At 51.1% G+C, this 27,302-nt stretch overlaps 1 protein-coding gene across 5 annotated transcripts in view; it reads right to left on the bottom strand.

Moving 5' to 3' along the window:
• The window catches only part of DRC3 (dynein regulatory complex subunit 3), a 44,212-nt gene that overhangs the window by 5,513 nt on the left and 11,397 nt on the right, over positions 1–27,302 (bottom strand). For 3 of the 5 annotated variants that reach the window (XM_055241599.2, XM_055241601.2, XM_055241600.2), the window contains exons 5-12: positions 23,685–23,851; positions 18,858–19,061; positions 17,409–17,528; positions 16,711–16,821; positions 14,208–14,384; positions 7,577–7,708; positions 5,815–5,885; positions 4,914–5,037 (exon numbers count right to left, since the gene is read on the bottom strand). In XM_055241599.2, coding sequence (XP_055097574.1) covers positions 4,914–5,037; positions 5,815–5,885; positions 7,577–7,708; positions 14,208–14,384; positions 16,711–16,821; positions 17,409–17,528; positions 18,858–19,061; positions 23,685–23,851 — 1,106 coding nt within the window. Of the gene's footprint in view, positions 1–4,913; positions 5,089–5,814; positions 5,886–7,576; positions 7,709–14,207; positions 14,385–16,708; positions 16,822–17,408; positions 17,529–18,857; positions 19,062–23,684; positions 23,852–27,302 lie in introns of all 5 variants that reach the window. The other 2 variants (XM_055241602.2, XM_055241603.2) reach the window with 2 other exon arrangements.

Raw genomic sequence — 27,302 nt, 5'->3', positions numbered from 1 at the left:
GGTGGTGTGCGCCTGTAGTCCCAGGTACTCGGGAGGCTGAGGTAGGAGGATCATGTGAACCCAGGTGGCGGAGGTTGCAGTGAGCCAGGATCACACCACTACACTCCAGCCTGGGCGACAGAGCAAGGCTCCATCTCAAAACAAAACAAAACAAAACAACCCTGTGTTGTAGCCACAGCTGAAGCCTGGGTCCTCCACACAGAGACTCTGGTGTGGGTCTTGACAAGATGGTCAGTGAATTCCTGAGAGGAAGACTTGGTGAACACAGTCTCCTCCCAGAGGTCAGGGGGCAGGTAGCTATAGATCTTGGAGATGGCATCAAAGGTAGCCTTGGCAAAGTTGCCCAGAGTGGCACTGCAGCTCCTGGCTGAGGTGTAGCAGTTGTCAATACTGGACATCAGCAGCATCTTCTTGGGCACAGAGGCCAAGAGGATGCCAGTGCCCCTGGGTGCAGGGATAAAGTGTAGCAGCACGGAGCCGCAGCAGCCTATCACCTGGCAAGGGACAGTGTGGGGCTTGCGATCTTGGTCCCCCAGTGGCCTCTGCACGGGGACAGTGGAGAGCTTGGCCAGGACAATGATCCTTCTGACGGCAGTGGCTGCTTCCTTGGAGCACTTAACACCCAGACTGACGTAGCCATTGTAATCCCTGATGGCAACAAATACCTTGAACGTGCTGCGCTGGCTGGGGCAGGTCTGCTTCTGCACTGGCATAATCTTTAAAACCTCATCCTAGGCTGCGCGCGGTGGCTCACGCCTGTAATCCCAGCACTTTGGGAGGCTGAGGCAGGCAGATTACCTGAGGTCAGGAGTTCGAGACCAGCCTGACCAATATGGAGAAACCCCATCTCTACTAAAAATACAAAATTAGCCGGGCATGGTGGCGCATGCCTGTAATCCCAGCTACTTGGGAGGCTGAGGCAGGAGAATCACTTGAACCTGGGAGGTGGAGATTGTCATGAGCCAAGATCGTGCCATTGCACTCCAGCCTGGGCAAAAAAGCAAAATTCCATCTCAAAAAAACAAAACAAAACAAAAAAAAACCTCATCCTTGAGAGAGGCCCCAGGAAAAAGTCAATGATCTCAGACTACTTGATGGGCGGGGAGAAGAGATAGATCTCCTCCAGGGACTTGATCTTCATGTCCTTGACCAGGCAGCCCAGCTTGGTGATGGGCATCCACTCCTTGGCCTGGGCCTTGCCTCTCAGAGCTCCCCTCAGCCTCAGCCCCTGCCCTGACTGTGGCCACAATCCTAGCCCCAGAAGCTGCTGACAAAGCTTCCGTGGTTTTCCATTCCAGGCCTCTGGGCCCTCCTGCTGCCATGGTGTCATCCAACATTTGGTGTTTTCTTGGAGAAATGTGTGTCTGTTTTATGCCAGTACCATGCTGTTTTGGTTACTACAACTTTGTAGTATATTTTGAAGTCTGGTAATGTGATGCCTCCAATGTTGTTCTTTTTGCTCAGGATGGCTTTGGCTCTTCAGGGTCTTTTGTGGTTCTAAATTTTAGGATTTTTTTTTCTATTTCTGCGAAGAATGTCATTGGTGTTTTGATGGGGATTGCATTGAATCTGTAGGTTGCTTTGGGTAGCAACAAAGTGACTTTTGAGAAGGGAACAGCTGGTGCTCCCCTCCAGGACCACTGCACTGCTAGTGGCTTGAGGAATTGCTGCCCCATGACATGTGGGATCAGATCATTCTGTCATACCCACAAAGGGCACCTGACAACCCTGCATTCTCCTCTGCCACAAATGAGCAGCTTGGCTTGATGGGCAGGGACAAGGCAATGCGAGTCTCCTGGTGCCAGCCAGAATCTTGTGGCAGTCTCCCTATCCAGAGACTGCTGGCTTGGGTCAGACCCACTGCCACTTGAGCAGACCCTGGGGACTTGCATCCTCCCTGGGCCTGAGCACTCACCCTGCCCTCGCAGCCAGACACCCGCATGGATGTTCAGAGCAGCCAGGCAGCACCTCTGTCCTCCCCACCTCCCTAAATGGACAGCTGTGGCTGCCAGCACCACTCAGACGCCCTCCCTCAGTGCCAGCTCCAGGCTCTCTCCTCAGCATGTACGTTCTGCTTTTCCTCTCAAAGCTGGAAGGACTTGAAAATAGATATGGGACAGATTGGCCCCACGTAGGTCATGAGCTGATAACAGTCACTCAACTGCATGAGCGGAGTTTTAGAGATAACCTCATCAGGGTGACTTATCAAGATATGCTCCTCGACAATTAGGTAACAAAAGCCAGGTTTTTTTCACCCACAGCCCTAGTCCCTCCTCTGAACATCCCCATCTTGCTATACAGTAGACGTTTTGTCAAAGGCTTTCAATCAAACTGCCTGGTTCAAATCACAACTCTATCTGTTATAAGCTGTGTGTCCTTGGGTAGGTTACCTTCATCTCCATGCCTCAGTTTCCTCATCTGTAAAAGGGAACCATAATAGTACCTACTTTACCGTGTTGATGTGAAGATTAAAAAAGCAAACATGAGTTCAGTGCTTCTCAGAGGGCTGGCCCTCAGGAGGCCCCCAGTCAAATGTCAGCGATGTATTATTCCTTTATTTTATTTTATTTTTATTTTTTTGAGACAGGGTCTTGTTCTATCACCCAGGCTGGAGTGCAGTGGCACAGTCATGGCTCACCTTGACCTCCCAGGCTCAAGTAATCCTCCAACCTCAGTCTCCCAAGTAGCTGGGACCACCAGGTGTGCATCATCTAATTTTTAAATTATTATTTGTAGAGAGGGGGTCTCGCTATGTTACCCAGGCTGGTCTCAAATTCCAGGGCTGAAGCAATCCTTCCACCTCAGCCTTTCAAAGTGATGTTGGTATTACTCATATAGTCAGAGCATACTTTTTCCTCCTCAGAAGGGTAGGCCACATTTTTTGTTGCTTAGATGGAAGGAGACATAGGCCATGGTATAAGGTCCTGGGGAGTCTCTTCCTATAACTGCAGGCGTAAAGCCACAGGAATGGCGGTCAGCTGGCACCAGGCAGAGCCAGCTGGGCTGGAGGGAGGGCTGGCCACTGAAAATGCCAGCCCAGCCTGCTTCTCTGCTGTTGGCCTCTGGATTCATCTTTTTCTGTGTGTCCCAGTCATTAGAAATTGGGCACATTTCAGTCCTGTGCCTTCTGGGTGTCACAGACATGGGAGCTGTGCTGGGAGGGATCTCCACCCACCCCAAGATGGTCTGTTTGGGGAATTCCAAACTGGGCACTCAGGGACAGCCTTACTTTGCAGGGAAGGTGGTGTTTTCCTGTGTTTGGTCAATAGCAATTAGCTGCAGTTAACAGCTTAGGGAGGGAAGGCTGGTGTCACGGTGACCCTATCACCACACTGCTATGTTGGGTGTCTGTCTGGGCCCCAGGACAGAGGCTGTGGAAGTCAGAGACTGCTGGTCCTGTGTGTCTGCAAGACTTAGCCCCATATCTGGCAGAGTGGAGGCTTGGTGAGCATACGCTCTGACACTCATTCTGCAGATGACGCCTGGCATCTGTGCTGCACGTTGTACACTGTTGCTGGTACTGAGGAGGTACATGGTGGTGAAAAGGCCATCCCTGTCCTCCCTCCTGAGCTTATATGTAGTGTGAATAGTCACATCAGCAGCAAATACACATCAGCCAGATAGTTTGAAACTATGATGAGGCTCTGACCTGACCTGATAAATGGGGCATGTGATACAGAGACAGTGGTTTTTCTGGAAGTTGATGAAGAAAGGCCTCTTTCAAGAGCTGACAGTCAAGCTGAAATCTGAATGACAAGGACAAGCCAGGCACATGGGGACCTAGGAAGAGCGTGTCTGCCAGGCAGAATATCAGCTGAAAGGAGCAAGCCTGGGTGATTGGGGAAGAGCTCAGAGGCTGCCGCTGAGCATTAGGAGTGAGGGGCTGGGGGTGGGAATCGCCCAAATGGGCAGGGCCAGCCATGAGGGTCTGGGGGACTATGGGGAGGAGCTGACGCTAGGAGTCATGAAAGCCACTAGAAGGTGTTGTGTAAAAGTGTGCAGTGATAGGGTTTGGGTTTTCAAGGGTCCCTCTGGCTGCCACATGGAGGACAGACTGTAAGAAGATAGTAAAGAGGCAAGCAGTCCAGGCCAAGGATGCTGGTGGCTTGCCTTGGTGGTGATGTGGCGACAGAGAGAAGCTGAGAAACTGGCAGTGGAGTGAATGATGCATGCACTAAAGCAGGCCCTGACAACACAGTATCTCTGTCTGGGCCCTTGATGCCCACACTCCTTCCGGAGACATGGACATGCTGCTGCAGGACCCCAGTGCAGACATCCGGGAGAGCCTTCTTAGCGTGCAGACCCCAGGGATGGAGCCAGGTTCCCCAGGCCGACCCTGCTGATTTTGTGACCATTCATCAGTGGATGTGCTGGTGCAAACCGGATGGCATTGTGCGGGATCAGAAATGGTGGTTCCAACACCCCCACAGTACTCATCATACAGACTCTAAGGTTAAGAAGACCTCCAGGGGAAATCTCAGACTTCAACCTCTACCTGTAACTGCTTCTCTTAGAAAGTGCCAGAAGCCTCCACATAATTGAACTTTTAGAAACGACTCTGTTGGAAAGTTGAAACCATCTAGTTATCATGAGCTCCTCTTTAACTGGGCCCCACTGGGTGCCCCACCAGGTGCTTTGTTAGCCTATTTTATCTGCCAGCAACCCTGTAAAGCAGTTTAGTGTGCCCTTTTGCAGATGAGAACACTGAGGCTCTGGGAGGTTGTCAGGCTTACTCACAGGGCCTCAGTCCAGCCACAGAGCTGGGCTGGACCACATCTGTCACGCTCCGAGCAGCTCGCCCCTCCCCTCCCCTTTCTCCCAGCTCCGCCCCACCCCGCCCCATCTCCGCCCCTTCCCCGCCCAATCCAACTCCATCCAGCCCTTCCCCGCCATGCTCTGCCCGCCCAGCCTACCGCGCGCAGGTCGTCAGGCAGGTCCTCGTCCAGGTCGCCCTTGACAATATTCTCCAGGGTGCTGATAGAGATCTCCAGGAGCTTCTCGTGGTGGTGATTCTCCAAGTCCCGGCACTGGGCCGTCGTGCAGCCCCGAGTTAAGCAAAGGCCCGGGAGGAGCAGGCCCGGTGCGTCCCTGATGCATTCAGAGGGCCGGAGACAGACTTTAAGGGCCCAGGGCGAGCTCGGAAATTCCGGCTGGCAGCACCGTCCACTCACAAGCTCCGAACCCTGGGCCATCCCCGATTCTCTGCCCCTGCCCCACACCTCGGACGGACTCTCGGCCCCTGCCATCACCCTCTTCTCTCCCTCCTGCATGGAGGCTCCTGGCGCTGGCCTCTGGGTTAACTGCTTCTCACCCTGTGCATTTGGTACCACTTGTTGCCTCTACAACTTGTCTCCCTGAGGGACTGTGAGCCCCAGGAGGGTAGGACCACAGGGCTGCTGCTAGCTGGAGCACAGCAGTTTGCCCCGTGTAGAGTGCCCTGAGTTCGGGTGAAAGAAGGGTTGGCCGTGCTCCAATGTTGGCTCCTCACCCTAACATTTCACCTGATGTACTCCTTATAGTGTCTTCCACGTGGCAGTTGCCTCAACCCCAGAGTGTGCTTGCCCGCAACACAGGAGGTGTCATTTCCCAGTGAACATCACCCATATGAGAACAATCATGCTGGGACCCTACTGCAAACAGTTTGGATGTTGTCCCTCTGGGCATCCAAACCACAGCTCTAACCAGGCCATCATTGTTCTGAGGGTCGGGAAACCCCCTCAGACCCTGTGGAACATTCTTTTGTCCAGAGGCCAGGACAAGCCCAGGGGCTCTGTAGCACCTCCCCATGGGGGAAGGTCATCACAGAAAGGATATAGGCTTTGGACATTTTTGATAAACAGTCCTACCATGTCAACAATGTTCCTTTCAAACATGTTTATAGTCTCCTGGAAATGTTAAAGAACACAATTAACATGCATATTTAGACGTCCAGCACAGAGCAAAAGGTACTCCTTAGAATTTAGCAACCAGCTCCTCTAATCACAGACCTTCAGGGTAAAGACCACCCATCTTGACCCTCCTGAGCAGATAGTTGTGAACTAACCCCTCTGCTCTCTCTAAAGTTGTTGTTCTCCAACCATGTTAACTCCCTCACCATCTGAATGTTTAATGCTGTCACCGGAACTTTGCCAGGAACACTTGTCCTGGTCTTACTCCCCTTACCTGCCTGCCCAACACACACACACAGAGCCAACTCCCTCTCCTTTGGGTTTCTCAGTGACATCTGTGCATCACCTCCAGGGAAACAGTGGAGTGAGCTGTTACAAGCTAGACTGCCTAGGTCAGTATTCCCAGCTCCAGCACTATGTGTAACTCTGGGAAAGGCATTTCACCTCCTTGGGCCTCATCTTCCTCATCTGGGAAATAGGTTACCTGCATAATCCCTGTGTTGTGGAGTTGTGGTGAGGTTAAATGAGTCACTTCACACAAAATGCTTTGCAAGGTGCCTGACAGAGAGGAGGCCCTCAGTAGGAGCTGGCTGTCACCCCAGATCTCTTTCAGTTGGTTGCTGTTTTGTGGTGCTTAGCAAGGCATCTAAGGCCCAAATGGGAGTTAGTGTTGATTGAAGAACAATGGAAGATATGATTTCCAAGCTTGCCACTCTAGGAGTGCCCCACCCCCATCTGCCATAGACTCCAGGGGCTGCAAGGTGGGCAGGGGTGGAATCTATAGGAACGTGAGGACTGTCTGCAGAGTGAGCACATTACATAATTTTCAAACACATGTATGTGCTGTTCTCGTGAATAAAAATAGGGTCATTGAAAAGCATGATTGCGCTTGTGGCTTTCTGGCCACCGGTAATACAAGTAGGATGGCACATGGGTTCTGGGAAATGTTTGGATGTTGAAAAGCAATCTCCGTGCCTGAAAAGGCTGGGAGCTGCTGCCTCGCTCTCCCCTGGCACTGTGCACTGCCTGGGTCACTTATCAGTGCCTGCGTTCCCCAGCGGGGAGGGAGCACCTGCCCTGTGATGTGATGGGGAAATCTATCCCATGTCTGAGGTGTCACTTGATGTGTGGGGAATTGATTAGGCGCTATCACTTGGCCCAGCCACAGCAGCATCCGATGAGGTTCAATTCATCACACCACTTCAGACTCCCGGCCTCTGCTGCCTTGTAACACATACTCTGGCCGCTAATGAATTTCAGACAGCGGCTCTTTTCATTTCCACTACTTAGTGCTGAGTTGCAGCCTTCTCGTGTCGCCTGAGAAGCGGCAACTGCAGGCTGCAATGTGGAGGGGTCTTTGGTCCCCAAGTGGGGGTCCATTTTGCCTTTAGAGTGCCTGGATAGCTCCAGGGGTCTAATCAAAAACCTCTCCCCACTGACTTCCAGGAGAGGGGGAACATTTCAGAAGAATGAGCTCACCTCTCATTTTCCACAAGAATCACTTCCAATGTAAATGATTAAAATGTAATAAAAGCAAACAGGACTGATGAGCAAGAAAGCTGCAGCCTGCCACGCTGAGTCATGCTGGACATTTCCAGCAGAGGCGTGCCCATGAAGGCTGCAGTTCACCTATGGATGTGCAGCTGCATCCCCAGATTCTGGCACTTGTGCCCAAGGCCCAGCCTTACCTCCAGCTGCTCCACCAGCTGCATCTCCAGCGTCATGAGCGCATCGAACAACTCACTGATGTCAGCGCTGCATTCTAGGATCATCTTCTCAATGTTGGGCAGTTCCAACTCCTCTCGAATGGCACTTAAACTCTAGAAACAATAGACTGCACTTTAGGAATCAACAACTAAGTGTAATTAGATAATGGCAGGTGGCAATTTGGTTTTGTGGGTAAGAATTTGGACTCGAGTCAGCCTGCCCAAGTGCAAGTCTCAGCTTTGCCATTTGCTGGCTCTGAGAGCGTGTGGAAGCTACCTACCCTCTCCATGCCTCAGTTTCCTGGTCTGTAAAGTGCGATTGATAGCCCCTACCCTTGACACAAGTGAGAGAACACATGTGAGGCTCTTTGAGCACTAGCAAGTGCTCACTCCCTGTTAGCTCAGGTTTTTATTAGAGGCTGGTAGGCAGGGTAGAAGGAGCCATGGCTTTCATGGGGTTCAGAGCATTTCACACCAAAATATGCCACTTTGGCATAGTGATTATTTTGAGTTAAAGATACTTAAAGGCCGGGAGCGGTGTCTCATGCCTGTAATCCCAGCACTTTGGGAGGCCAAGGAGGGCGGATCATGAGGTCAGGAGATCGAGACCATCCTGGCTAACAGTGAAACCCCATCTATACTAAAAATACAAAAAAAAAAAAAAAAATTAGCCAGGCATGGTGGTGGGCACCTGCAGTCCCAGCTACTTGGGAGGCTGAGACAAGAGAATGGCATGAACCTGGGAGGTGGGGCTTGCAGTGAGCCAAGATCGCACCACTGCACTCCAGCCTGGGCGACAGAGTGAGACTCTGTCTCAAAAAAAAAAAAAAAAAAGATACTTAAAAACAGAAAATGCAAAGAGGACACCCTGACCTCCCTTTTTCTTCCTGAAAGCAGGAGTTGAATCTCCCATGGGAAAGGTGCCCTCCCTGTACCAGGAGGAAGGAAACCATTCTTTTTTTTTTTTTTTTTAAGACGTAGTCTCACTCTGTTGCCCAGGCTGGAGTGCAGTGGCACGATGATCTCGGCTCACTGCAACCTCTGCCTCCTGAGTTCAAGCAATTCTCTGCCTCAGTCTCCTGAGTAGCTAGGATTACAGGCACCTGCCACTATGCCCGGCTAATTTTTTTGTATTTTTAGTAGAGACGGGATTTCACCATCTTGGCCAGGCTGGTCTTGAACTCCTGACCTCGTGATCCACCCACCTCGGCCTCCCAAAGTGCTGGGATTACAGGCGTGAGCCAACGCACCCGGCCAAGAAGCCATTCTTATCATCAGAGGGAGGGAGTCCGGGCCAAGGGGAATCTGTGCGAACAAACCTTGTTAAACTAACGCTCATCTGCCTTGTCACTTCTCCACGATGAACTGCCTTAGCCCAAACCTCTTTGTCTTGTCACGTTCTCACAATTCACTACTCTCTGTCCAACCAAGTATATAAGCTTTCGGCCCTAATGGCTTCTTGAACCTTCATTTTGCTTGTGAATGCTCCCACGTACATGTAAAAATTACTCAATAAAATTTGTATGCTTTTCTCGTTTGTCTTATGTCAGTTTAATTCTTGGTCCCAGTCAGTGACCCTGATAAGCTAGAGGAAAAAATTTACCTGCCTTACAACTTCAGAGTTAGGTGGGCCTGAATTTGAATCCTGCCTGGGTCACTTATCAGTGTGACCTTGAGAGACCCATTTTCATTCTCTGACTCAGTTTCCTCACTGTAAATGGGGAGAAGCATCACGGTCTCACGGGCTCCTGGGGATCAGAGGCTGTGTACAGGAAGCACCTGGTGCACAGTGGAGCTCAGCTATCGGAGGCTCCTATAAAAGGCCTATCGCAGGCACAGGCCAGGAAAGACCCTGGCAAGGAAAGACAGTTCCAGTCTTTGAGGAGATGAACTGAACCCACACAGAACCCCAGTGGGCAAGTGGAAGCTACTGCTAAATAGATGCTGAGCCCTTTGGAATGAGGGGGTGCTCAGAGGGTATATGACAACCTGGGGTCCAAACAGCACTGACTACCAGCTGCTTACTAGCAAAGGGCCTAGGTTACCACCAACACCAGATGTGATTTTGGCTTGTTTTTGTTGATGCCTGGTATTAGTCATGAAGGAGGATGGAGTAACAACAGCTTGATTGAGGGGGGCGAATGACATAATAATAGCTACCCTGTCTGGAGAAAAACCAGGCTCGATCCCTACCTCAAGCCTTACATGAAAACAAATTCCTGATGAAGATTCAAATGTAAAAAATTAAACCATAAAAGTGCTAGCAGAAAACCTGGGAGATTTTTTTTTTCTTTGAGACAGAGTCTCACACTGTCACCCAGGCTGGAGTGCAGTGATGCGATCTTGGTTCACTGCAACCTCTGTCTCCCAGTTGCCAACGATTCTCTCGCCTCAGCTTCCCAAGTAGCTGGGATTACAGGTGCCTGCCACCATGCCCAGTGAATTTTTGTATTTTTAGTAGAGATGCAGTTTCACCATGTTGGCCAGGCTGGTCTCAAACTCCCGACCCTCAGGTGACCCACCCGCCTTGGTCTCCCAAAGTGCTGGGATTACATGCATAAGCCACTGCGTCCGGCCAAACCTAGGAGATTTTTAATAAATAATCTGAGACCTTGCCAAGTATAACCAGAAGATTGGTAAATTCTACTTCCTTAAAAATTTTTTAATTCTTTTAAATTTATTTATGTATTTAGTTTTAAGATGGGGTCTTACTATGTTGCCCAGGCTGCTCTCAAACTGCTGGACTCAAGCGATCTTCCTGCCACAGCCTCCCAAAGTGCTGGGATTACAGTTGTGAACCACCACCCCCAGCCAAAAAAATTTTTCATTCTGAATGGCAAAAGCACCACAGATAACATTGCAAGATAAAACATAAACCGGGAAAAATATATGCCATTCATTTCACTGACACAATCTACAAAGAGCTCCTACAAAGTAATAACTTTTTTTATTTTTTGAGACAGACTCTCGCTCTATTGCCCGGGCTGGAATGCAGTGGCACGATCTTGGCCCACTGCAACCTCCGCCTCCTGGGTTGAAGTGATTCGCCTGCCTCAGCCTCCCGGGTAGCTGGGATTACAGGCATGCACCACCACCCTGGCTAATTTTTGTATTTTTAGTAGAGACGGGGTTTCATCGTGTTGTCCAGGCTGGTCTCGAACTCCTGACCTCAGGTGATCCACCCACCTTGGCCTCCCAAAGTGCTGAGATTACAGACGTGAGCTACCACGCCCAGCCAAGTAATAACTTTTTAAAAAAGAAAGGTCTGGTCTGATGGTAGTAGGTTATCAGAAATTATTAAATTTGGTGTCACTAAAGTTGGTATACAGTCTCCCACTGCTAAATTTGACTAGCTAAAAAAAAAAAAAAGAAAAAAAAAAAAAAGAAAGAAACAGCCAGGTGTGGTGTTGCGTTTCTGTAGTCCCAGCTACTCAGGAGGCTGAGGCAGGAGGATTGCTTGAGCCCAGGAGTTTGAGGCTGCAGTGAGCTATAATGGTGCACTGCACTCCAACCTGGGCAATGGAGTTAGGCCCTATTCTAAAAATAATAATAATAAATAATTTAAGAAGAGAGAGAGAAACCAAAAACCAAATAGAAAAGTGGGCAAGGGCAAAATATAAGTACAAATAATTCACAGAATAAAAAACACAAATGGTTGTAAAACATGTAAAACGTGTTTCTCATCCCCACTTAAGAGAAAATAAACGCATACTCAGGGTGCACAGATTGGCAAACATGAGGAAGCCTGTGACACTGGCCTGACGACAGCTGTGGAAGGTACAGGTTCTGTGGGTTACAGTTGGACAATAACCATGAAAAAAACCAAGGCACCTACTTCTAGGACTTCATCCTGCAGGTCAAACTTGTACCAACTTATTCAGTGCAACACTAAAAGAGCAAAAGATTGGGAAAAACCTAACTGTCCATCAACAGGGACTGGCTAAATAATTATGGTTCACCCATGCAATGCGATATTTTAGTTATAAAAAAATGAAGCAACTTTTTCATTTTGGAAGGCTCTCCAAGGTGCATAACATAGGAAAGCAAAGCACAGAACAAGGCATGCTAAGCACACACACATACACACACGCGAAAGCAAAGTACAGAACAGGGCATGCTATGCGCGCACACACACACCTAGGAAAGCAAAGTACAGAACAGGGCATGCTATGCTCACACACACACACGAAAGCAAAGTACAGAATAGGGCATGCTATGCGCACACGCACACACACGTAGAAAAGCAAAGTACAGAACAGGGCATGCTATGCTCACACACACACAAACACACACGAAAGCAAAGTACAGAATAGGGCATGCTATGCGCGCGCACACACACACACAGATACAGGAGTAGGAGGGAGACCATATCCCCCAGTGGCCATTCTTCAGGCTGTGCCATGTGCACACACCACCCATTCGAGAGTGCAGCTGACTACACACAGACATGCTGTCATCCTTTTGGGCTGACTCTGCTCCAGGCCTTGGACAAGTGCTTTCCCTCTCTGTCTCTCACTACAGTTCTTCGAGGTGGTTATCTCTGTTCTGCAAATGAGGAAATGGAGGCTAGGAGAGGGTCAATAATGTGTCTCTGGGTCACCAGTGAGGAGTCTGCCTGAGCCCCAAGCCTTACATGGCTGCACCATGACCCTGAAACGTGACTCACTGGGCACCTGGAGCAGCGCACTGTGTGCAATGGATGAGGCCTAATGGGGATGAGTGGGAGGAGTGTAGGAAAACCTATAGGAGAGGGTCTGTCAGGGAGGGAACTGGGGGTCTGCAGGGCCTGTGGGGTCTTGAACTTCCAAGTCAGTGGCCTCTATCTAGGCTGTGCATGGAAAGCACTCAGGGAACAATGGAAAATCCCTGTGCCAGGCCACACCCGTCTAAGTGGGTGCTGCTGGGCCTGGATGTGAGCACATTTCCAGGGCCTGGGGACTCTGCGTGCAGGCTGAGCAGGATCCACTGCTCTTGGCTCTAGAAGGGGAGCACTAGGATAGTCAGCTCGTCCGAGGTGGCCTTTGAGGAGCTGGCCCGCACTGAAGGCAGGTGCCTGAACAGAGGAGCAAGTAGTATGTTCCATGTTCCAAGTCAGGCTTGGCATGGCCCACATCCTGCTTCTGCAGAAGGACTCGCTGCTGAGGGGCCAGGTCCCTGCAACAGGCCTCAGGAAGAGCCGGCTAGCTGACGCTCCCAAGACCAGTGACTACAGGGACCAGATAAATGTCAGGAAGGAAGGCTGGGCAGGGACTGCGGGACTGGAGACATGACCTGTCCAGAGGGGACAACTGCCACTCAAGCCCTGATGACAGCTGCTTCCAGAGAACCTGGCAACCACAATTTTTTTCTGTGAAATCTGCTACTTTCTAATGTCAGCAGGATGTTTGAAATGTTTTAAAACCCTATGCAGGCCAAATAAAACACATATGTGAGCCAAGTGTATTCCTCTGCTGACAGTTTTGAACTTCTGGTTTAACGCAGTAACCCCTGCTCCCTAAAATATAACAAGGAGGGTCTTGAGAATTAAATCACACAACATGTGAGGCCCTGGAGGTTAATGAGACAGGAATGGGGGTGGCTGTTGGGGAGGCGGGAAGCACAGGGGAGTGGATCACCAACTCTATCAGATCTGAACTTGCGCATCGAGGGACTTTGCTCTACTTTAAGTTCACAACAAGGAAGGGCCTTATGGGCTCCCTAAAGCCCCTTATACTACAAGCAAGCTTGGTGTGTGTGAACAGTTTTTCGAGGAAAAAGAATGTCCATAGCTTAGCATCTCACAAAGATCTGTGATTTACAATAGGCTAAGCATCCTGTCTTTAAAAGTAATGCCAACTCAAAAGAGGCAGCTGCCATCAAATACAAAGATTGGTGCCCTTCCCAATGGCCCCTGCTTGGGCTGGACCCCATGGCCTGGTTAGGCCGAGTCCTGACCACCCAGAGTCTTCTCCTTTGCTGCTCCTAGTGGGTGGAGGAACGCCCTTCCTCCTCATCAACTTTTCTTTCTTCTGTGAGCCTCAGCCTTCCCTAAACTCCCCAGCCTGAGATAAGGCGCCCCTATGGCACCTCCAAGGCTCCCCAAGCTTCCCTCCAGGATGGCACTGATCCCTCTGCTTGCTTAGGTGGGGGCTAGGGCCTGGGCCTGGGTCTGAGCCCCACAAGGGCAGGAACCATGTCCAGTGTGGCTCCAGCTTCTTAGGATCAGGCAGAGAGTAGAGCTCAGAAAATGTCTATTAAATGAATGAATGGATAAAAGGATGGTAATCATTACTGTCAAAATAGTAATGGTCATACTAATACCGTTATTAATAGTAATGATGATGATAAGTTGGGGGGTAGGGCCGACCCTGAATCCCAAGGGCGCTTTGTGTGACAAAGACCCACAGGCCACACGTCAAGCAGTGGGGAGCTGTGGTTGGTGGTGCTGGGGTAAGGCGGGCCTTGGCTCTGCCACTGATGAGCTGTATGCTCTCTGGCAAATGGGGACAATAACCATTGGCCTCAGGGGTCATCAGAGGGTACAGGAGTTGCAGCCCCTCTGCAGTGGGAGTGGCAAGAGCAGGGAGGGCCTACAGCAGGAGACACGGAGGGCCTCAGGAGGCTTGGGGCCTACCGACAAGTGCTTCTCCTCAAACTTGGCAATCTTGCTTTTGCCCTGCTCCTGGTTTTCCTGGATGGCCTCGTGGACACATTCACTGAAGGTGTCAAGCTCTGTTTTCCGCTTCTCCTGCTGTTTCAGGCCATACTCAAAAATGTTCACACAGATGATGACAAACTTGTCCTTGTAGGTGAGTGGCTGTTAAGGAAGCCCACAGCTGTTTCAGGAGCAGGCTGCAGAGGGCACGGCAAAGGTGTTGGTAACCTTGGCACAGTGCGCCGACTGTGCGCTCAACAGTGTGTGAGACTCAAACTCCTGGTCTCATTTGGTTCATTTGGTGGATGAAGAAATCAAAGGCCCAGAGAGCCAGGATTGAGATGTGGGTACAATGTGTGTTTGGTGCATCCCACCCTCAGCCTGAGGGATTCAGGAATGGGGCCTGTGTGAAGAAAGGAGGCAGAAACCATTGGGGAGTCTACAGAGCAGAAGGCAGACATGCTCAGAGAGGCCCCAGAAGAGGCCTAGGGAACCTGGGGGCCTGCAAGCTGGTCCCAGCTGGGGAAGCAGGCAGTGTGCATTTCTGTCTCTGGTGTGCTATCCGGAAGGGCACCCTTACTGAGGGCTTGTCTTGGTGCTCAGCTGCTGTAGCTGTGCTGGGGATGTTCAAGTCCTGGCTCTGCCGCTGCTTCCAGGACCCACCCTGGCAAGTCACTTCACCTCTCTGGGCCTCAGTTTCCTCATCTGCAGCTGAGGGTACAAAAGGGCCTGCCACATGGAGTCCTTGGAGTCAAGCAGGTAAAGCCTACAGGACCTTGGTGATACTGTGGGATGGAAACTGATGCCTGGAGAGATGAAATGCCTTGCCCAAAGTCACATGGCTACACAGGGCTACAGCCAAGGCAAACCTGGGTCACCAGCTGGCCGAAACAACCCAGCCCCGGAGCCCTGCTCTTCACTGTTCCTCACCACCCTGCCCTCATTCTTTCCAGAATGTCAGGTGTATTTGGTTTTTTTTTAGAGATGGTGATATGGTTTGGCTGTGTTCCCACCCAAACTCATCTTGAATTGTAACTCCCATAATTCCCATGTGTTGTGGGAGGAACTCAGTGGGGGGTAATTGAATTATGGGGGCGAGTCTTTCCTGTGCTGTTCTCGTGATAGTGAATGAGTCTCACGAGATCTGATGGTTTTAAATATGGGAGTTTCCCTGCACAGGCTTGCTTTCTTTGCCCACCACTCATGTAAGATGTGACTTGCTCCTCCTTGCCTTCCGCCATGATTGTGAGGCCTCCCCAGCCATGTGGAACTGTAAGTTCAATTAAACCTCTTTCTGGCTGGGCGCAGTGGCTCACGCCTATAATCCCAACACTTTGGAAGGCCAAGGCAGATCACCTAAGGTCAGGAGTTTGAGACCAGCCTGATCAACATAGTGAAACCCAGTCTCTACTAAATACAAAAAATTAGCCGGGTGTGGTGGTGCATGCCTGTAATCCCAACTACTTGGGAGGCTGAGGCAGGAGAATCGCTTGAACCTGGGAGGCGGAGGTTGCAGTGAGCCGAGATTGCGCAATTGCACTCCAGCCTGGGCAACAAGAGTGCAACGCTGTCTCAAAAAAAAACAAAAACCAAAAACCTCTTTCTTTTGTAAGTTGCCCAGTCTCAAGTATGTCTTTATCAGAAGCGTGAAAACAGACTAATTCAGACAGGGTCTCACTACATTGCCTAGCCTAGACTGGTCTCAAATTCCTGGCCTCAAGCAATCCTCCTGCCTTGGCCTCCCAAAGTGCTGGGATTATAGGCATGAGCCACCTCACAGGCCCAGAATGTCAGGTTTTTGAGTGAATTTTTCTCTATCCAGTGAAGGTGGCTCCACGGACTCACCTGTGACTGGATGCCTTAGCTCAGAGCTCTCAGATCCAGGAGCTCTTTGATTCTGTCCTGAGTCCCTCAGCTCACAATTTAAGCCCATTGGTCGGTGGTCATGGCCACAGCCCTAATGACAGGTACCAACCACATCCTCTGGGCTCCAGGCAACTGGGGAAAGAATGAGATTCTCAAGCCCCACAGACAAAGCTTCAAAAGCTGGCCTCTAACGGGGTGACCCTGGACAGCCAAGCTATGTTTCCCCAACTATAAAATGGGGTTAATGATGGTACCTACCTAGAAAACAATAAATGCCAGATCCATGTGCACAACAAGAACAAGTGAGTATGGCTAATGAGAACACATTTCAATCCATTTCTCCACCTCTGAAAACCTGGCTTGCCAAACATGGCCAGCCCATGCCATGCTGACCAGATACTCCACATGTCCCTGAAATCCAGACAGCATCTCCCCCATGCAGCTCAGCTGACCTGGCTCTGAACTGCCTCTTGGGTACATTGCTCTCAAGTGGAGATTTTACCTCCCAAGATCTTACAAGAGAGATGGAGAAACTGAGGCCTACAGCGGAAGAGGCCTTACCAACGCAGACTGGTGGCACAGGCTCTGAGACAGCCATGAACTCGGAAGGATATGTCTCAAGGAGCTCACCGACACCAGGCAGGTAGGACAGCTTGTTGCCCTCTGAGTCCTCAGCATACATGCTGTCAAACAGGAAGGAGCCGTTCAGGTGTTCCACAAACGCAGTCTGTGGGCAGAAACACACCTAGGTAGGACGGCTCCTGTCAGGGGCCCCTGCATCATCTCACAGGCCCATGAGGAAGGCAGGTCAAGAGGGAGCATGTTCCAGACAAAGAGAATGGCATGTGCAGAGGTGCAGAGGCATAAAACTGAAGGCTGTTTCCAGAATGTTACACATTTCTCAGTCTGGTTGCAAGGAAGGGTGGAGACCAGTGGGAGAGAGGCCAACTGGGTCCAGTCATGAATTCAGGGCCATGCTGGGCTACAGGACCTGAGCCGTTCCTGGCATGTCATGGAAAACTGCCTTAAGGGTCTTAAGGGGCCTCTGACAGACTGTTTTTAGCACATTCTCTCCAGCAGCTGGAGGCAGGAATGCCAATAAAGGGTAGGGTCAGGGTCTGGACTGAGACGGAGCTGGCCCTGGGGCAGGGAGCAGATGAGCTGGGCAGGGAGAGGGCATCAGGCCCTGTGGAGGGAGCATGATTTCTGTGTTTTCAGAGCCTGGGGATCCCTGCGGACTATTTTACTTGATCAGCGCCCTCTTGTGGGCATCTCTGAGCGGGGCCGAGGGCGTGCAGCCTGCTGGAGCGGTACCTTGTGCTTCTCTAGCTCCTCCCGCCGCGCCTGCTCGTCCTCCAGCCGGGCCTGCATCAGTTTCTCCTGGCGCTTCAGCTCGTCGATGCTGTACTGGTGCTTAGCCTCCGCAAGCTCTTTCTAACCAGGGAACGGGAGTGGCATTGTTACCAGAGGTTCCTCCAAGCCACGCCGCCTCTGCCATGCCGCCTCTGCCATGCTGCAGCCTCCCGTGCGTGGACAGGGGTGTTGCACAGGGGCCTGCATGAAGGCTGTGAAAGCCATGAGGTCTCGTGGATGAGAATGCCCATCTCCTGAGGACCCTCACCAGATTTTTGTGAGTGCAGGGAAATCAGGGAAAGACCAGGAGGAGTGGAAGGCAGCGTGGCAGGCTGGGGTTCCCGGGGCCACCTACGGGGCAGGAGCCACAGCAATGGAGCGCTCCCCTCACCCCACACTGGGTGTTCTCCACAGAGGACTTGCTCTGTCACTCCCAACAGCCCTCAGCAGGCCTTCTGGACCTCTTTTAGGGAAGGAGGACAACAGGACAGAGGTAGAGTGAGAATATAGGACTGGTCACGAGGCGGCCCTTGGCTCTCTCCACCACACTGGCTCATCCCCCTGTATCTGGCCTGGAATGCTAGCGCCTCCAGAACTCAGTCCCCGCCCCTTCTCAGCTCACTCCATGTGCCCCAGGTGATCCCACCTGTACCATGGCTTCAAGTACTGCCAATTGGCAATCCTCAGATGACACTCAGGTCTCTACCTCCAGCCCTGACTCTGCCCCTGAGAGCCAGGCCTGAGCCTCTGATAGCCTGGTTCTCTCTGGAGCTCAGCTGTTAATATCGCTCCTGGGATGACACCAACTTGGGGTGAATCCTGGCTTGGCCTTGAGCCAGTGATCCTGGCTGCTTGCCCTCCTTGGGCCTCCTCAACTTCTTTTCTTTTTTAATTTTTAGATTTTTTCACTCTGTTGCCCAGGCTGGAGTGCAATGGCATCTTCTTAGTTCACTGCAGCCTCAAACTCATGGTCTCAAGCGATTCTTCTACCTCAGCCTCCTGAGTAGCCAGGATTACTGGTGTGTGCCACCACACCTGGCTAATTTTGGTAGTTTCTGTAGAGATGGGGTCTCCCTATGTTGCCCAGGCTGGTCTTGAACTCCTGGGCTCAAGCGATCCTCCCACCTTAGCCTCCCAAAGTGCTGCGATTACAGGCGTGAGCCACTGCTCCCGGCCCTCCTCAGCTTCTTCATCTGGAAAACTAGACAGTGCAGGATGGCTGTGAGGTGGCCCTGGGACAGTGTGTGGAAGAGGCCTGGCCCCTGGGAACGCACACAAAACAGTACTTACAAGGGTGCTGCTGGAATCACTCTGACAGAGTCAGGTAAAGGGATTAGGAAGAGGGAGCTGCCCTTTCTCTCCTAGTTGTGGGCAGGGAAGCTACTCTTCAATGCCCCTTTTCCAAGAAACCTGGGGGCTTGAGGACTCTGTCTCACAGGGCTGGGAGACTGAGAGGGAGACACTTGCTGTGTGGTCATCAATGCGCCGGAAGTCCAGGTACACGAGGTCAGGAAGGTAGGCACAGATGAACATCTTGTAATCCTCTGCCTCAGAGATAGGGTTCCCAGAGAGGCTGAGCGTCCGCAGGCACTTGAACCGCCGGAGGTAGATGATCTGCGGAGAAAAAGGGACAAAGGCCCATTTTCTTGGCTGCCACAGAGTTGAAAACACAGCTGCACCTCCCTCCTCAGTACTCTTTCAGAGTCAGCCTGGCCACAGCACCATCAGCACTGGGTGGGGTAACAGGCAGTGTGCAGGTATGTGGGTGTTTCAGACTGGAAAGCAGTACTGAGACCTTCCGTCAGAAATGGGCTGTTCAAAGAACCAGCAGACCGTGGTTCAGGTCTGCTGAACCATGTGGTGAGACCTTGAACAAGTTACCCAACATCTGTGAGCTTCAATGTCCACATCTGTTAAATGGGTATAAGGATATCATGTGCGTTACAGGTGTTGTAAAGACCAAGTGAAATAAGCTATGAAAAGCATTGGAAGAGTGCCTGACACCTATTCAGTAATGGGCATTTTAGTTGCTGTTACTAGTATAGGCACACCCTTTTATTTATTTTTAAAAAATCTTTTAAATTTAATTTAATTTTATTTTTTGAGATGGAGTCTTGCTCTGTTGCCCAGGCTGGAGTGCAGAGGTGCAATCTTGGCTCACTGCAACCTCTTCCTCCCGGGTTCAAGTGATTCTCATGCCTCAGCCTCCCGAGTAGCTGGGATTACAGGCATGCGCCACCATGCCTAGCTAATTTTTGTGTTTGTAGTAGAGATGGGATTTTGCCATGTTGCCCAGGCTGGTCTCAAACTCCTAGGCTCAAGCGATCCACCAGCCTCGGCCTCCCAAAGGGTTGGAATTAGAGGCGTGAGCCACCGCACCCGGCCGTATTTTATTTTTAAGTAGGGATGGGGTCTTGCTATGTTGCCCAGGCTTGTCTTGAACTCCTGGTCACAATAAATCCTCCCACCTCAGCCTCCCAAAGTGCTGGGATTACAGGTGTGAGCCACTGCACCTGGCCAGGCATACCTTTTTAGATTGTAAAGCCCCATGGAAGGTACAAATATCTTAAATTAAATGGGACCCAACTTACGGCTAACCTTGGATTCCCTGGACAACAGCTAGGGGAACATTCCAGTAACTTTATTTATTCTCCCTACACTCTATTTTTAGTAAAATGAGGAAAATGTTAACCAGGTAGTTAATATTAGGTTGATGCAAAAGTAATTGTGGTTTTTGCCATTAAAAGTACTGGCAAGAAGTATTTTAAAAAAGCAATACTTCGGCCGGGTACAAGGCTCACACCTGTAATCCCAACGCTTTGGGAGGCTGAGGCAGGCAGATCATGAGGTCAGGAGATAGAGACCATCCTGGCCAACATGGTGAAACCCCGTCTCTACTTAAAAATACAAAAAAAATTAGCTGGGCATGGTGGCAGGCGCCTATAGTCCCAGCTACTTGGGAGGCTGAGGCAGGAGAATCGCTTGAACCCAAGAGGTGGAGGTTGCAGTGAGCAGAGATTGCACCACTGCACTACAGCCTGGGGGACAGGGCGAGACTCCGTCTCAAAAAAAAAAAAAAAAAAAAAAAGCAATACTTCATTGGATAGCATCTAGACACTGTACTATGCCAAAGATAGAACAAAAAATCTAGCATGCTTTTCTGAGTGAATTTGTTTCAGCCATTTATTAGTCAGCTAGCAGCAAACACTATTAGTCACCTAGCAGGCCTCCGGCATGTGCTAGGTTATGAAGATACAGTGGGGAACAAGGCCTATGGGGTCCCTGCCCTCATGGCAAGAGCATATATTTTAGGAGTAGGGGAAAAATGTTTTTTTAATTTATTATTATTTTTTTGAGATGCAGTTCTGCTCTTGTCACCCAGGCTGAAGTGCAGTGGTGCGATCTCGGCTCACTGCAACCTCCACCTCCCAGGTTCAAGCGATTCTTCTGTCTCAGCCTCCGGAGTAGCTGGGATTACAGGCACCCGCAACCACACCCGGCTCATTCTTGTATTTTCAGTAGAGACGGGTTTCGCCATGTTGGCCAGGCTTATCTCGAACTCCTGACCTCAAGTGATTCGCCCACCTTGGCCTCCTAAAGTGCTGGGATTACAGGTGTGAGCCACCGGGCCCGGCCAAATGTTTTAAAAAGTAAATAAAATCATTATGGTTTGGGTTAAGTGCTATAAGGAACATCAAGATGGCACCCTGAGAGAAAATAACAGGGAGGCCTCTTTCAGTTAGGAGATTCAGAGGTCTCTCTGGGGAGGTGACATTTAATCTGAGACCTGAGGGAGCCAGCCACAGAAGAGCAGAGGGAGAGCACATTCCTGGAAGCCAAGATAGCACAGGCAAAGGCCCCAGGCAGCAAAGAACTTGGCACATACCGGGTACTGAGCAAAGGCCAGGGTGGCTGCAGAATGGTGGGGAGAGTGCCGGGAAGAAGTTGAGATGGGAGTAGAGACAAGGTCAGGGGCCGATTCATGCAAGACCATGCGTGGGTTTGGATGCTGCCTGTCTGGCATGCAGGGCAAACTTCTGAGACTCCACCACCTCTGTGGCTTGACCTGGTGGAACTGCTAGTGACAACTCGGTGCTTCCCACCCCAGGCCATTCACGTAAGCCCAGCCTGGCCGTCACCCAGCCATGACGTTAGGCTGAGGGTCAGTGTAGACCCTGAGATGGCTTGATCAGACTAAAGGGCCATTGTCGGAAGGAGAGTTCTTGCTCTCTCCATCCTGCTAGATGCAGACAAGGAAGCCCGTGTCCTTGACTGCAACCATAAGAGAATCAAGCTCTGGGGAGATGCTGAGGATGGCAGAGCCCAGAGGCAGAAGGAACTCACGTCCTTGAAGCTCTGCTGATAAGCACCTCTTCCTTGCAGTGCCAATTATCATGCCACTAAATGCCCTTGTTGTTTGCCGCAGGGGCTCAGCTTACCTCCGGCTTCAGCTGTAGCCATGAGAGACCTTAGCTGGCAGCGTCCTATCTCATTACTCACTTTCTGCCTCAGAGATGTCTCTGAAGCCAAAGAAGCTTACCCAGCCCAAAAGCCAGGTGGCAAGAAAGTTAATCCCCCCTGGGGTCTCCCTCAGCTGTTGGGGGGATCAATGCCTCAGGCTCCTGTGCTTAGATGGTCACTTCTGGGAAGCATTCTGGACACTTCCGAGGCCAGGGGAATCCTCCCTCGTCACCTGCAGCAGCAGTCTCAGTGACACACCTGTGTGTTGGTTTTTCCCTGCCTCCCTTACTCCAGCTTCCTGAAGCCACCTCTCAAACCAGCCACCTGCGTGCAAGTCCCTGCCTTACCTCTGCTTCTGGCCAGTTTGGGGCCAGCTTCTCTTACCTGCAGGTACAGTATCCTTTCTGGTCACACTGTCCTGGGGTAACCCATTCTCACAATCCGCCTCAAATCCACCCTCACGGGGATGAATTCCTTCCTAAATGTAGACCTGCCCCAAATACATCTCAGACAGAAGCCTCCTCGGCTCTCACTGCTTCTCTGGCCATCCTGACTGACTGCGGCAAGGCCTGGCCACATCCTGAGCCCAGCCCTGCACCACACACCTTTGACCTTGTCCAGGGACCCTGCACTCCTTAATGGTGCGTGCGGGCAGGCGTTTCCAACTTACCTCCAGGCCTTTGCTCACACCATTCCATCCTCCTGGGAAGCCTTTTCCTTCTGCTGGATGGCAAATTCTAGTCATCTCTCAGTGAGTCTGCATCAAGTTCCCCTCATCCCAACACTCGCAGGAAGGCCCTCAGCTACGACAGTCCTCCATTTGTTAGGAACATACCCCAGCCTGACACTGAACCAAACGCATTACATTCATGACCCCACTTGATTCCTGCGAAAGCCTGGGCAGGAGGGTCATGGCCATCATCTCCATCTGACAGATGAGGAAACTGACGCATAGAAGGCTTGACCCTTGGTTGGGTTTAGATGCCCCTGTCTGGCGTGCAGGGCAAACTTCCGAGACTACAGTGCCTCCTGGGTTTGGTCCTGCTGGACAGACTTACATACTGGTCACAACTCAGTGCTTGACCCTCCCAGGCCACTCATCTAAGCCACCATGGCCTGCAGCTGGGATCTGAACCCAGGCCACCTGACTGACCTAAGCAGAAAAGGAATCTTCAAAGGCTACTGGACAGCCCCCAGGGTTGGTGGGTTGCAAAAGCAAGCCAGGAGCCATCTGATGTATCACCTCTGACACAGGACCCTTAAAGCTGCTGCCACACCCCCAGCTGTGTCCACTGCCACTTGTGCACACCCCTAAGCCTCGGGGTGCCCTCCTACCACCCACAGGCCTTGTTTTATTGTTCCTCAGGACACTGGCTTCTTGTCTCCTTGTGCCTTGACTCTGGGGGTGTGTGCTGGTCACTCCAAAGGGACCACATCTTGTCTGTCTCTGTTCCCAGTGAGCACAGGACATATGCCCAACACTAATAGGTACGTGCCTCAGCAAATGTTTGTTAAATAAGTGTAAGACTCAGGGAAAGAACCGCCACTAATGTGGAGGTTGTAAACTAATGCTCTCAGATGAATTTTGTTGGGTTAAGCATGGTGTTTAAACATGAGCAAATCCCTCGTGGAGTAATCCAGATTCCTGGCTTTTCCAGGAAAATGAGAAGATCTGAACACTCAGCCTGTACTTCCCCTCGCCACAGACCCCCACTCAACCCACGGCGCTCCAAGGCCCTGCAGGTGTGCGTGAGGGTGGGCTGGGTGGCCACTCACGTTCATCATGTTGTCAATCCGGTTGTTGCCCAGCGACAACACCTGCAGCTTGACGAGGGCATCCAGGGAGTCAATCTTGGAGATCTGGTTGTTGAACAAGCTCAGGTCCTCCAGGTTCACCAGTGTGTCCAGCCCCTCGATGGTCTCAATGTTGTTGAAAGACAGATCTGGGAAGAAGAGAGGGCTGTGAGGGTCTGCTGCCTGGGTCAGGGGATGGGCTGTCCTGAAATAAAACCATCAGGGCTACTGAGTGCCCTGTGAGCCTGCACCAAGCTGCCAGGGCCAGAATTTGACTCACTGTCTAATAGTTTGTGATTTTTTTAGAAGCCGGGTGTGGATTCTTTCCTGCAGCCTCCAATGTTCACTACCCTCTCCAGTTCTGCCAATCATCCTCCTGGCTGGGGACATGTGGGCAAATACTGGTGTCTATGCTCTGCCATAGTTCTGGGAGGAAAATACTAACCCAAGGTCTGAAGCAGTGCCCTTGGGGGTCAGGGGTAGACAGTGGTGGAGTGTCCCCTTTCCTCACACCTGTGGCATTTTAGCAAGACCACCTCCTGTCTGCTTTGCATTTACCAGTTTATCAAGCACTTATGTGTATATCCTCTGACAGCAGCCCTGAGTGGTAGTTTGGAATTTCTCTTGCTGTTTTATCATTTGGGAAGCAGAAGCTCAGAGAGACTCAGTGATATGCCCAAAGCCACACAGCTAACCACAGTGGGGCCAGAGTTCATCTAAGGCTTCTCCCTGGACATGTGGCAGGGCAGGTTCTTCCAGCTCCATCACAGCTGTCTCAGGCTCCCTCATCAACCGTAACCTCAACCCCAACCCCAACCGAGACTTTTGACTAATTCCACATCTTTGGGAATAAAAGTACCTTCCTTTTATTTTTTTTGTGCAGGCTGGAGTGCAGTGGCACAATCACAGTTCATTGCATCCTTGACCTCCTGGGTTCAAGTGATCCTCCTGCTTCAGCCTCCTGAGTAGATTGGACCACAGGTATGCGCCACCACATCCAGCTAATTTTTAAAAAAATTTTGTATAGAGACAGGCTCTCACCATACTGCCCAGGCTAGTCTCAAACTCCTGGGCTCAAGTGATCCTCCCATCTTAGCCTCCCAAAGTGGGGATTACAGGTGTGAGCCACCATGTCCGGCCTAAAAGTACTTTTTCCCCACCACAGGTTTTCAGGGTTAGCTGGCAGGTGGGGCTGTTATCTTGTCCTGGAACACTAATGGCCTAGAAGCCAAAAAATGAGCACTTTTCCTGGGCTTGGAAATATGAGCATGATAACCACAGGGTGATCACATTTAAAAGGTGATTTTTTGGGCTGGGCGTGGTGGCTTACACGTGTAATCCCAGCACTCTGGGAGGCAGAGGTGGGGGGATCACTGGGGGTCAGGAATTCCAGACCAGCCTGGCCAACCTGGCAAAACCCTGTCTCTACTAAAAATACAAATATTATCTGGGCATGGTGGCACATGCCTGTAATCCCAGCTACTCAGGAGGCTGAGGCACGAGAACCACTTGAACGTTGGTGGTGGAGTGAGCCGAGATTGTGCCACTGCACTCCAGCCTAGGTGATGAAGTGAAGCTTTGTGTCAAAAAAAAAAAAAAAAAAAAAAAAAAGGTGATTTGGGAGATGAGTTTAACCACATCTTAATTCAGCCTCCTCCGCATATCAGGGGATGCTCACCTGTTGACACTGAGACCAATGATAACTCTGTCCTTTCTCTATGCCAGGCCCTTCAAGTGCATTACCTTGTTTAATCCTCACAGCATAGATATCATCATCCCCACTTTAGAGATGAGGAAACTGAGATTCAAATGGGCCTCATGGTAATATGCTCAAGGTAGCACAGCACATAGAGGAATCGAGGTTCAGGCCAGGTGCAGTGGCTCACGCCTGTAATCCCGGCACTTTGGGAGGCTGAGGCAGGTGGATTGCTTGAGGCCAGCAGTTCGAGATCAGCCTGGTCAACATGGCAAAACCCTGTTTCTACTAAAAATACAAAAATTAGCCAGCCATGGTGGCACATACCTGTAATCCCAGCTACTTGGGAGGCTGAGGCATGAGAATCACTTGAACCTGGGAGGCAGAGGTTACAGTGAGCTGAGATTGTGCCACTGCACTCCAGCCTGGGTGACAGAACGAGACTCCATCTCAAAAAAAATAAACTGAGGTTCACAGAGTGGAATATCTTGTGCAAATTCAGTATGTTGGCCAAGCTGGGGTTTGAATGGGGGTCTAACAAATGCCAGGCCTGCACACCTCCTTTCCCGCCGTGCCACCAGGTTCTGTTCTTGGGAGGCTTAGCCCACCACCTAGCGGTGTGCTAGCAAGTGTTTACCAATGGGGGCTGAGGAGAACCCCTGATTTGAGGTGCTTGCTCATTTCTGTGGTGTAAATACTTCCACCGTGGCCAATTTCAAGCTACCAGCGTGGCATCCCTGGAAGCAAAGTTGGGAAGAAATGTGTACAGCCAGCTGTTGAGAGCCAGTGCTAGCTAGCTCCAGCACATCCCCAGCCCTGTGCATGTCAGTGTGGGAGGTCGTGCTGAACCATGGGAGTGCCACCTCCCTAACCCCCATCCTCAGCACCCCAGGGACCCAGCAATTCTGGCTGTGGTTGGGTCCCTGGGCACCTAGTGCCATGGCTGGACAAAGACCAGCTTCTGACTATACTCTGAGGGGCAGAGTGACCTCTTAACAGAGCCTGCCCTCACTGCTCTAGCACCCCCATCCCAGGGAGCACTGGCCATCAGTCCAATGACCCTTGGAAGCATGGATGGCCACTGCAAGGGGTTGGGGGAATGAGCCGACTAGGAAGTGTGTGTGCAGGGGCTCCCAGTAGTAGGAAGATAAGCTTCTGTTAGGGAAGGAACCAAGACCAGTATTCAAGTTTCTCTCTGGGTAAGCAGACAGAAACAGGGGGCTGTCATGGGGCTCAGTGGCACTTGCTTTATGTCTGAGAGACAGCCAGGCCAGAGAGCTCCTGCTTAAAACCATGGCATTCATGAATCAGCATTAATGCGTGCTAGGGTGCAGAGAAATGAGAAACCTGGGACAAGAGACCTGGGCCCAGGTGTCAGAGGACCTGGCTGTGGTTTGCTTCTGCTACCTGTAGCATGTGACTCCATCAAGCTGGTCAGCCTCCCTGAGCCTCAGGTGCTGCATGTGTGAAATGGCAGCATAACCCTGCCTGTGGGTTTGCTATGGGCTTGCAATTGTCAGCACAAAGGAGGCTGGGAGTGTTTGGCAAATTGGAAGGCTCACGATGCCCCAGGGTGCCCTTATTACCAGGAGAGCGCCTGATAGGATGGAGGGAATGTGGGCTGTGAGGTCAGACAGGCGTGGGGGTGAGTCCCAGCTCTGATACTTCTTGGTCATGCAGCTTTGGGCAAGTGCCTGGGGCTCCCTGAGTCTCAGCTCCTCTTCTGTAGATTGGGATTATAGCAGATGCCCAACTCTTAGGATTAAAATGGGGGTTAAACAACACAGTGCATAAGGAGCTCTCAGGCCCATCACCTTCTCCCTGCTAGGGACCTACTGCCCCTCACCAGATGTGAGGATGCTCCTAAGAGGCCAGCAGAAGGAACATCTCATCAAAACCCTCCA

The sequence above is a fragment of the Symphalangus syndactylus genome, chromosome 14 (assembly GCF_028878055.3).
Source record: "Symphalangus syndactylus isolate Jambi chromosome 14, NHGRI_mSymSyn1-v2.1_pri, whole genome shotgun sequence".
Taxonomy (NCBI): domain Eukaryota; kingdom Metazoa; phylum Chordata; class Mammalia; order Primates; family Hylobatidae; genus Symphalangus; species Symphalangus syndactylus.
This window is presented reverse-complemented; position numbering and strand designations above follow the sequence as displayed.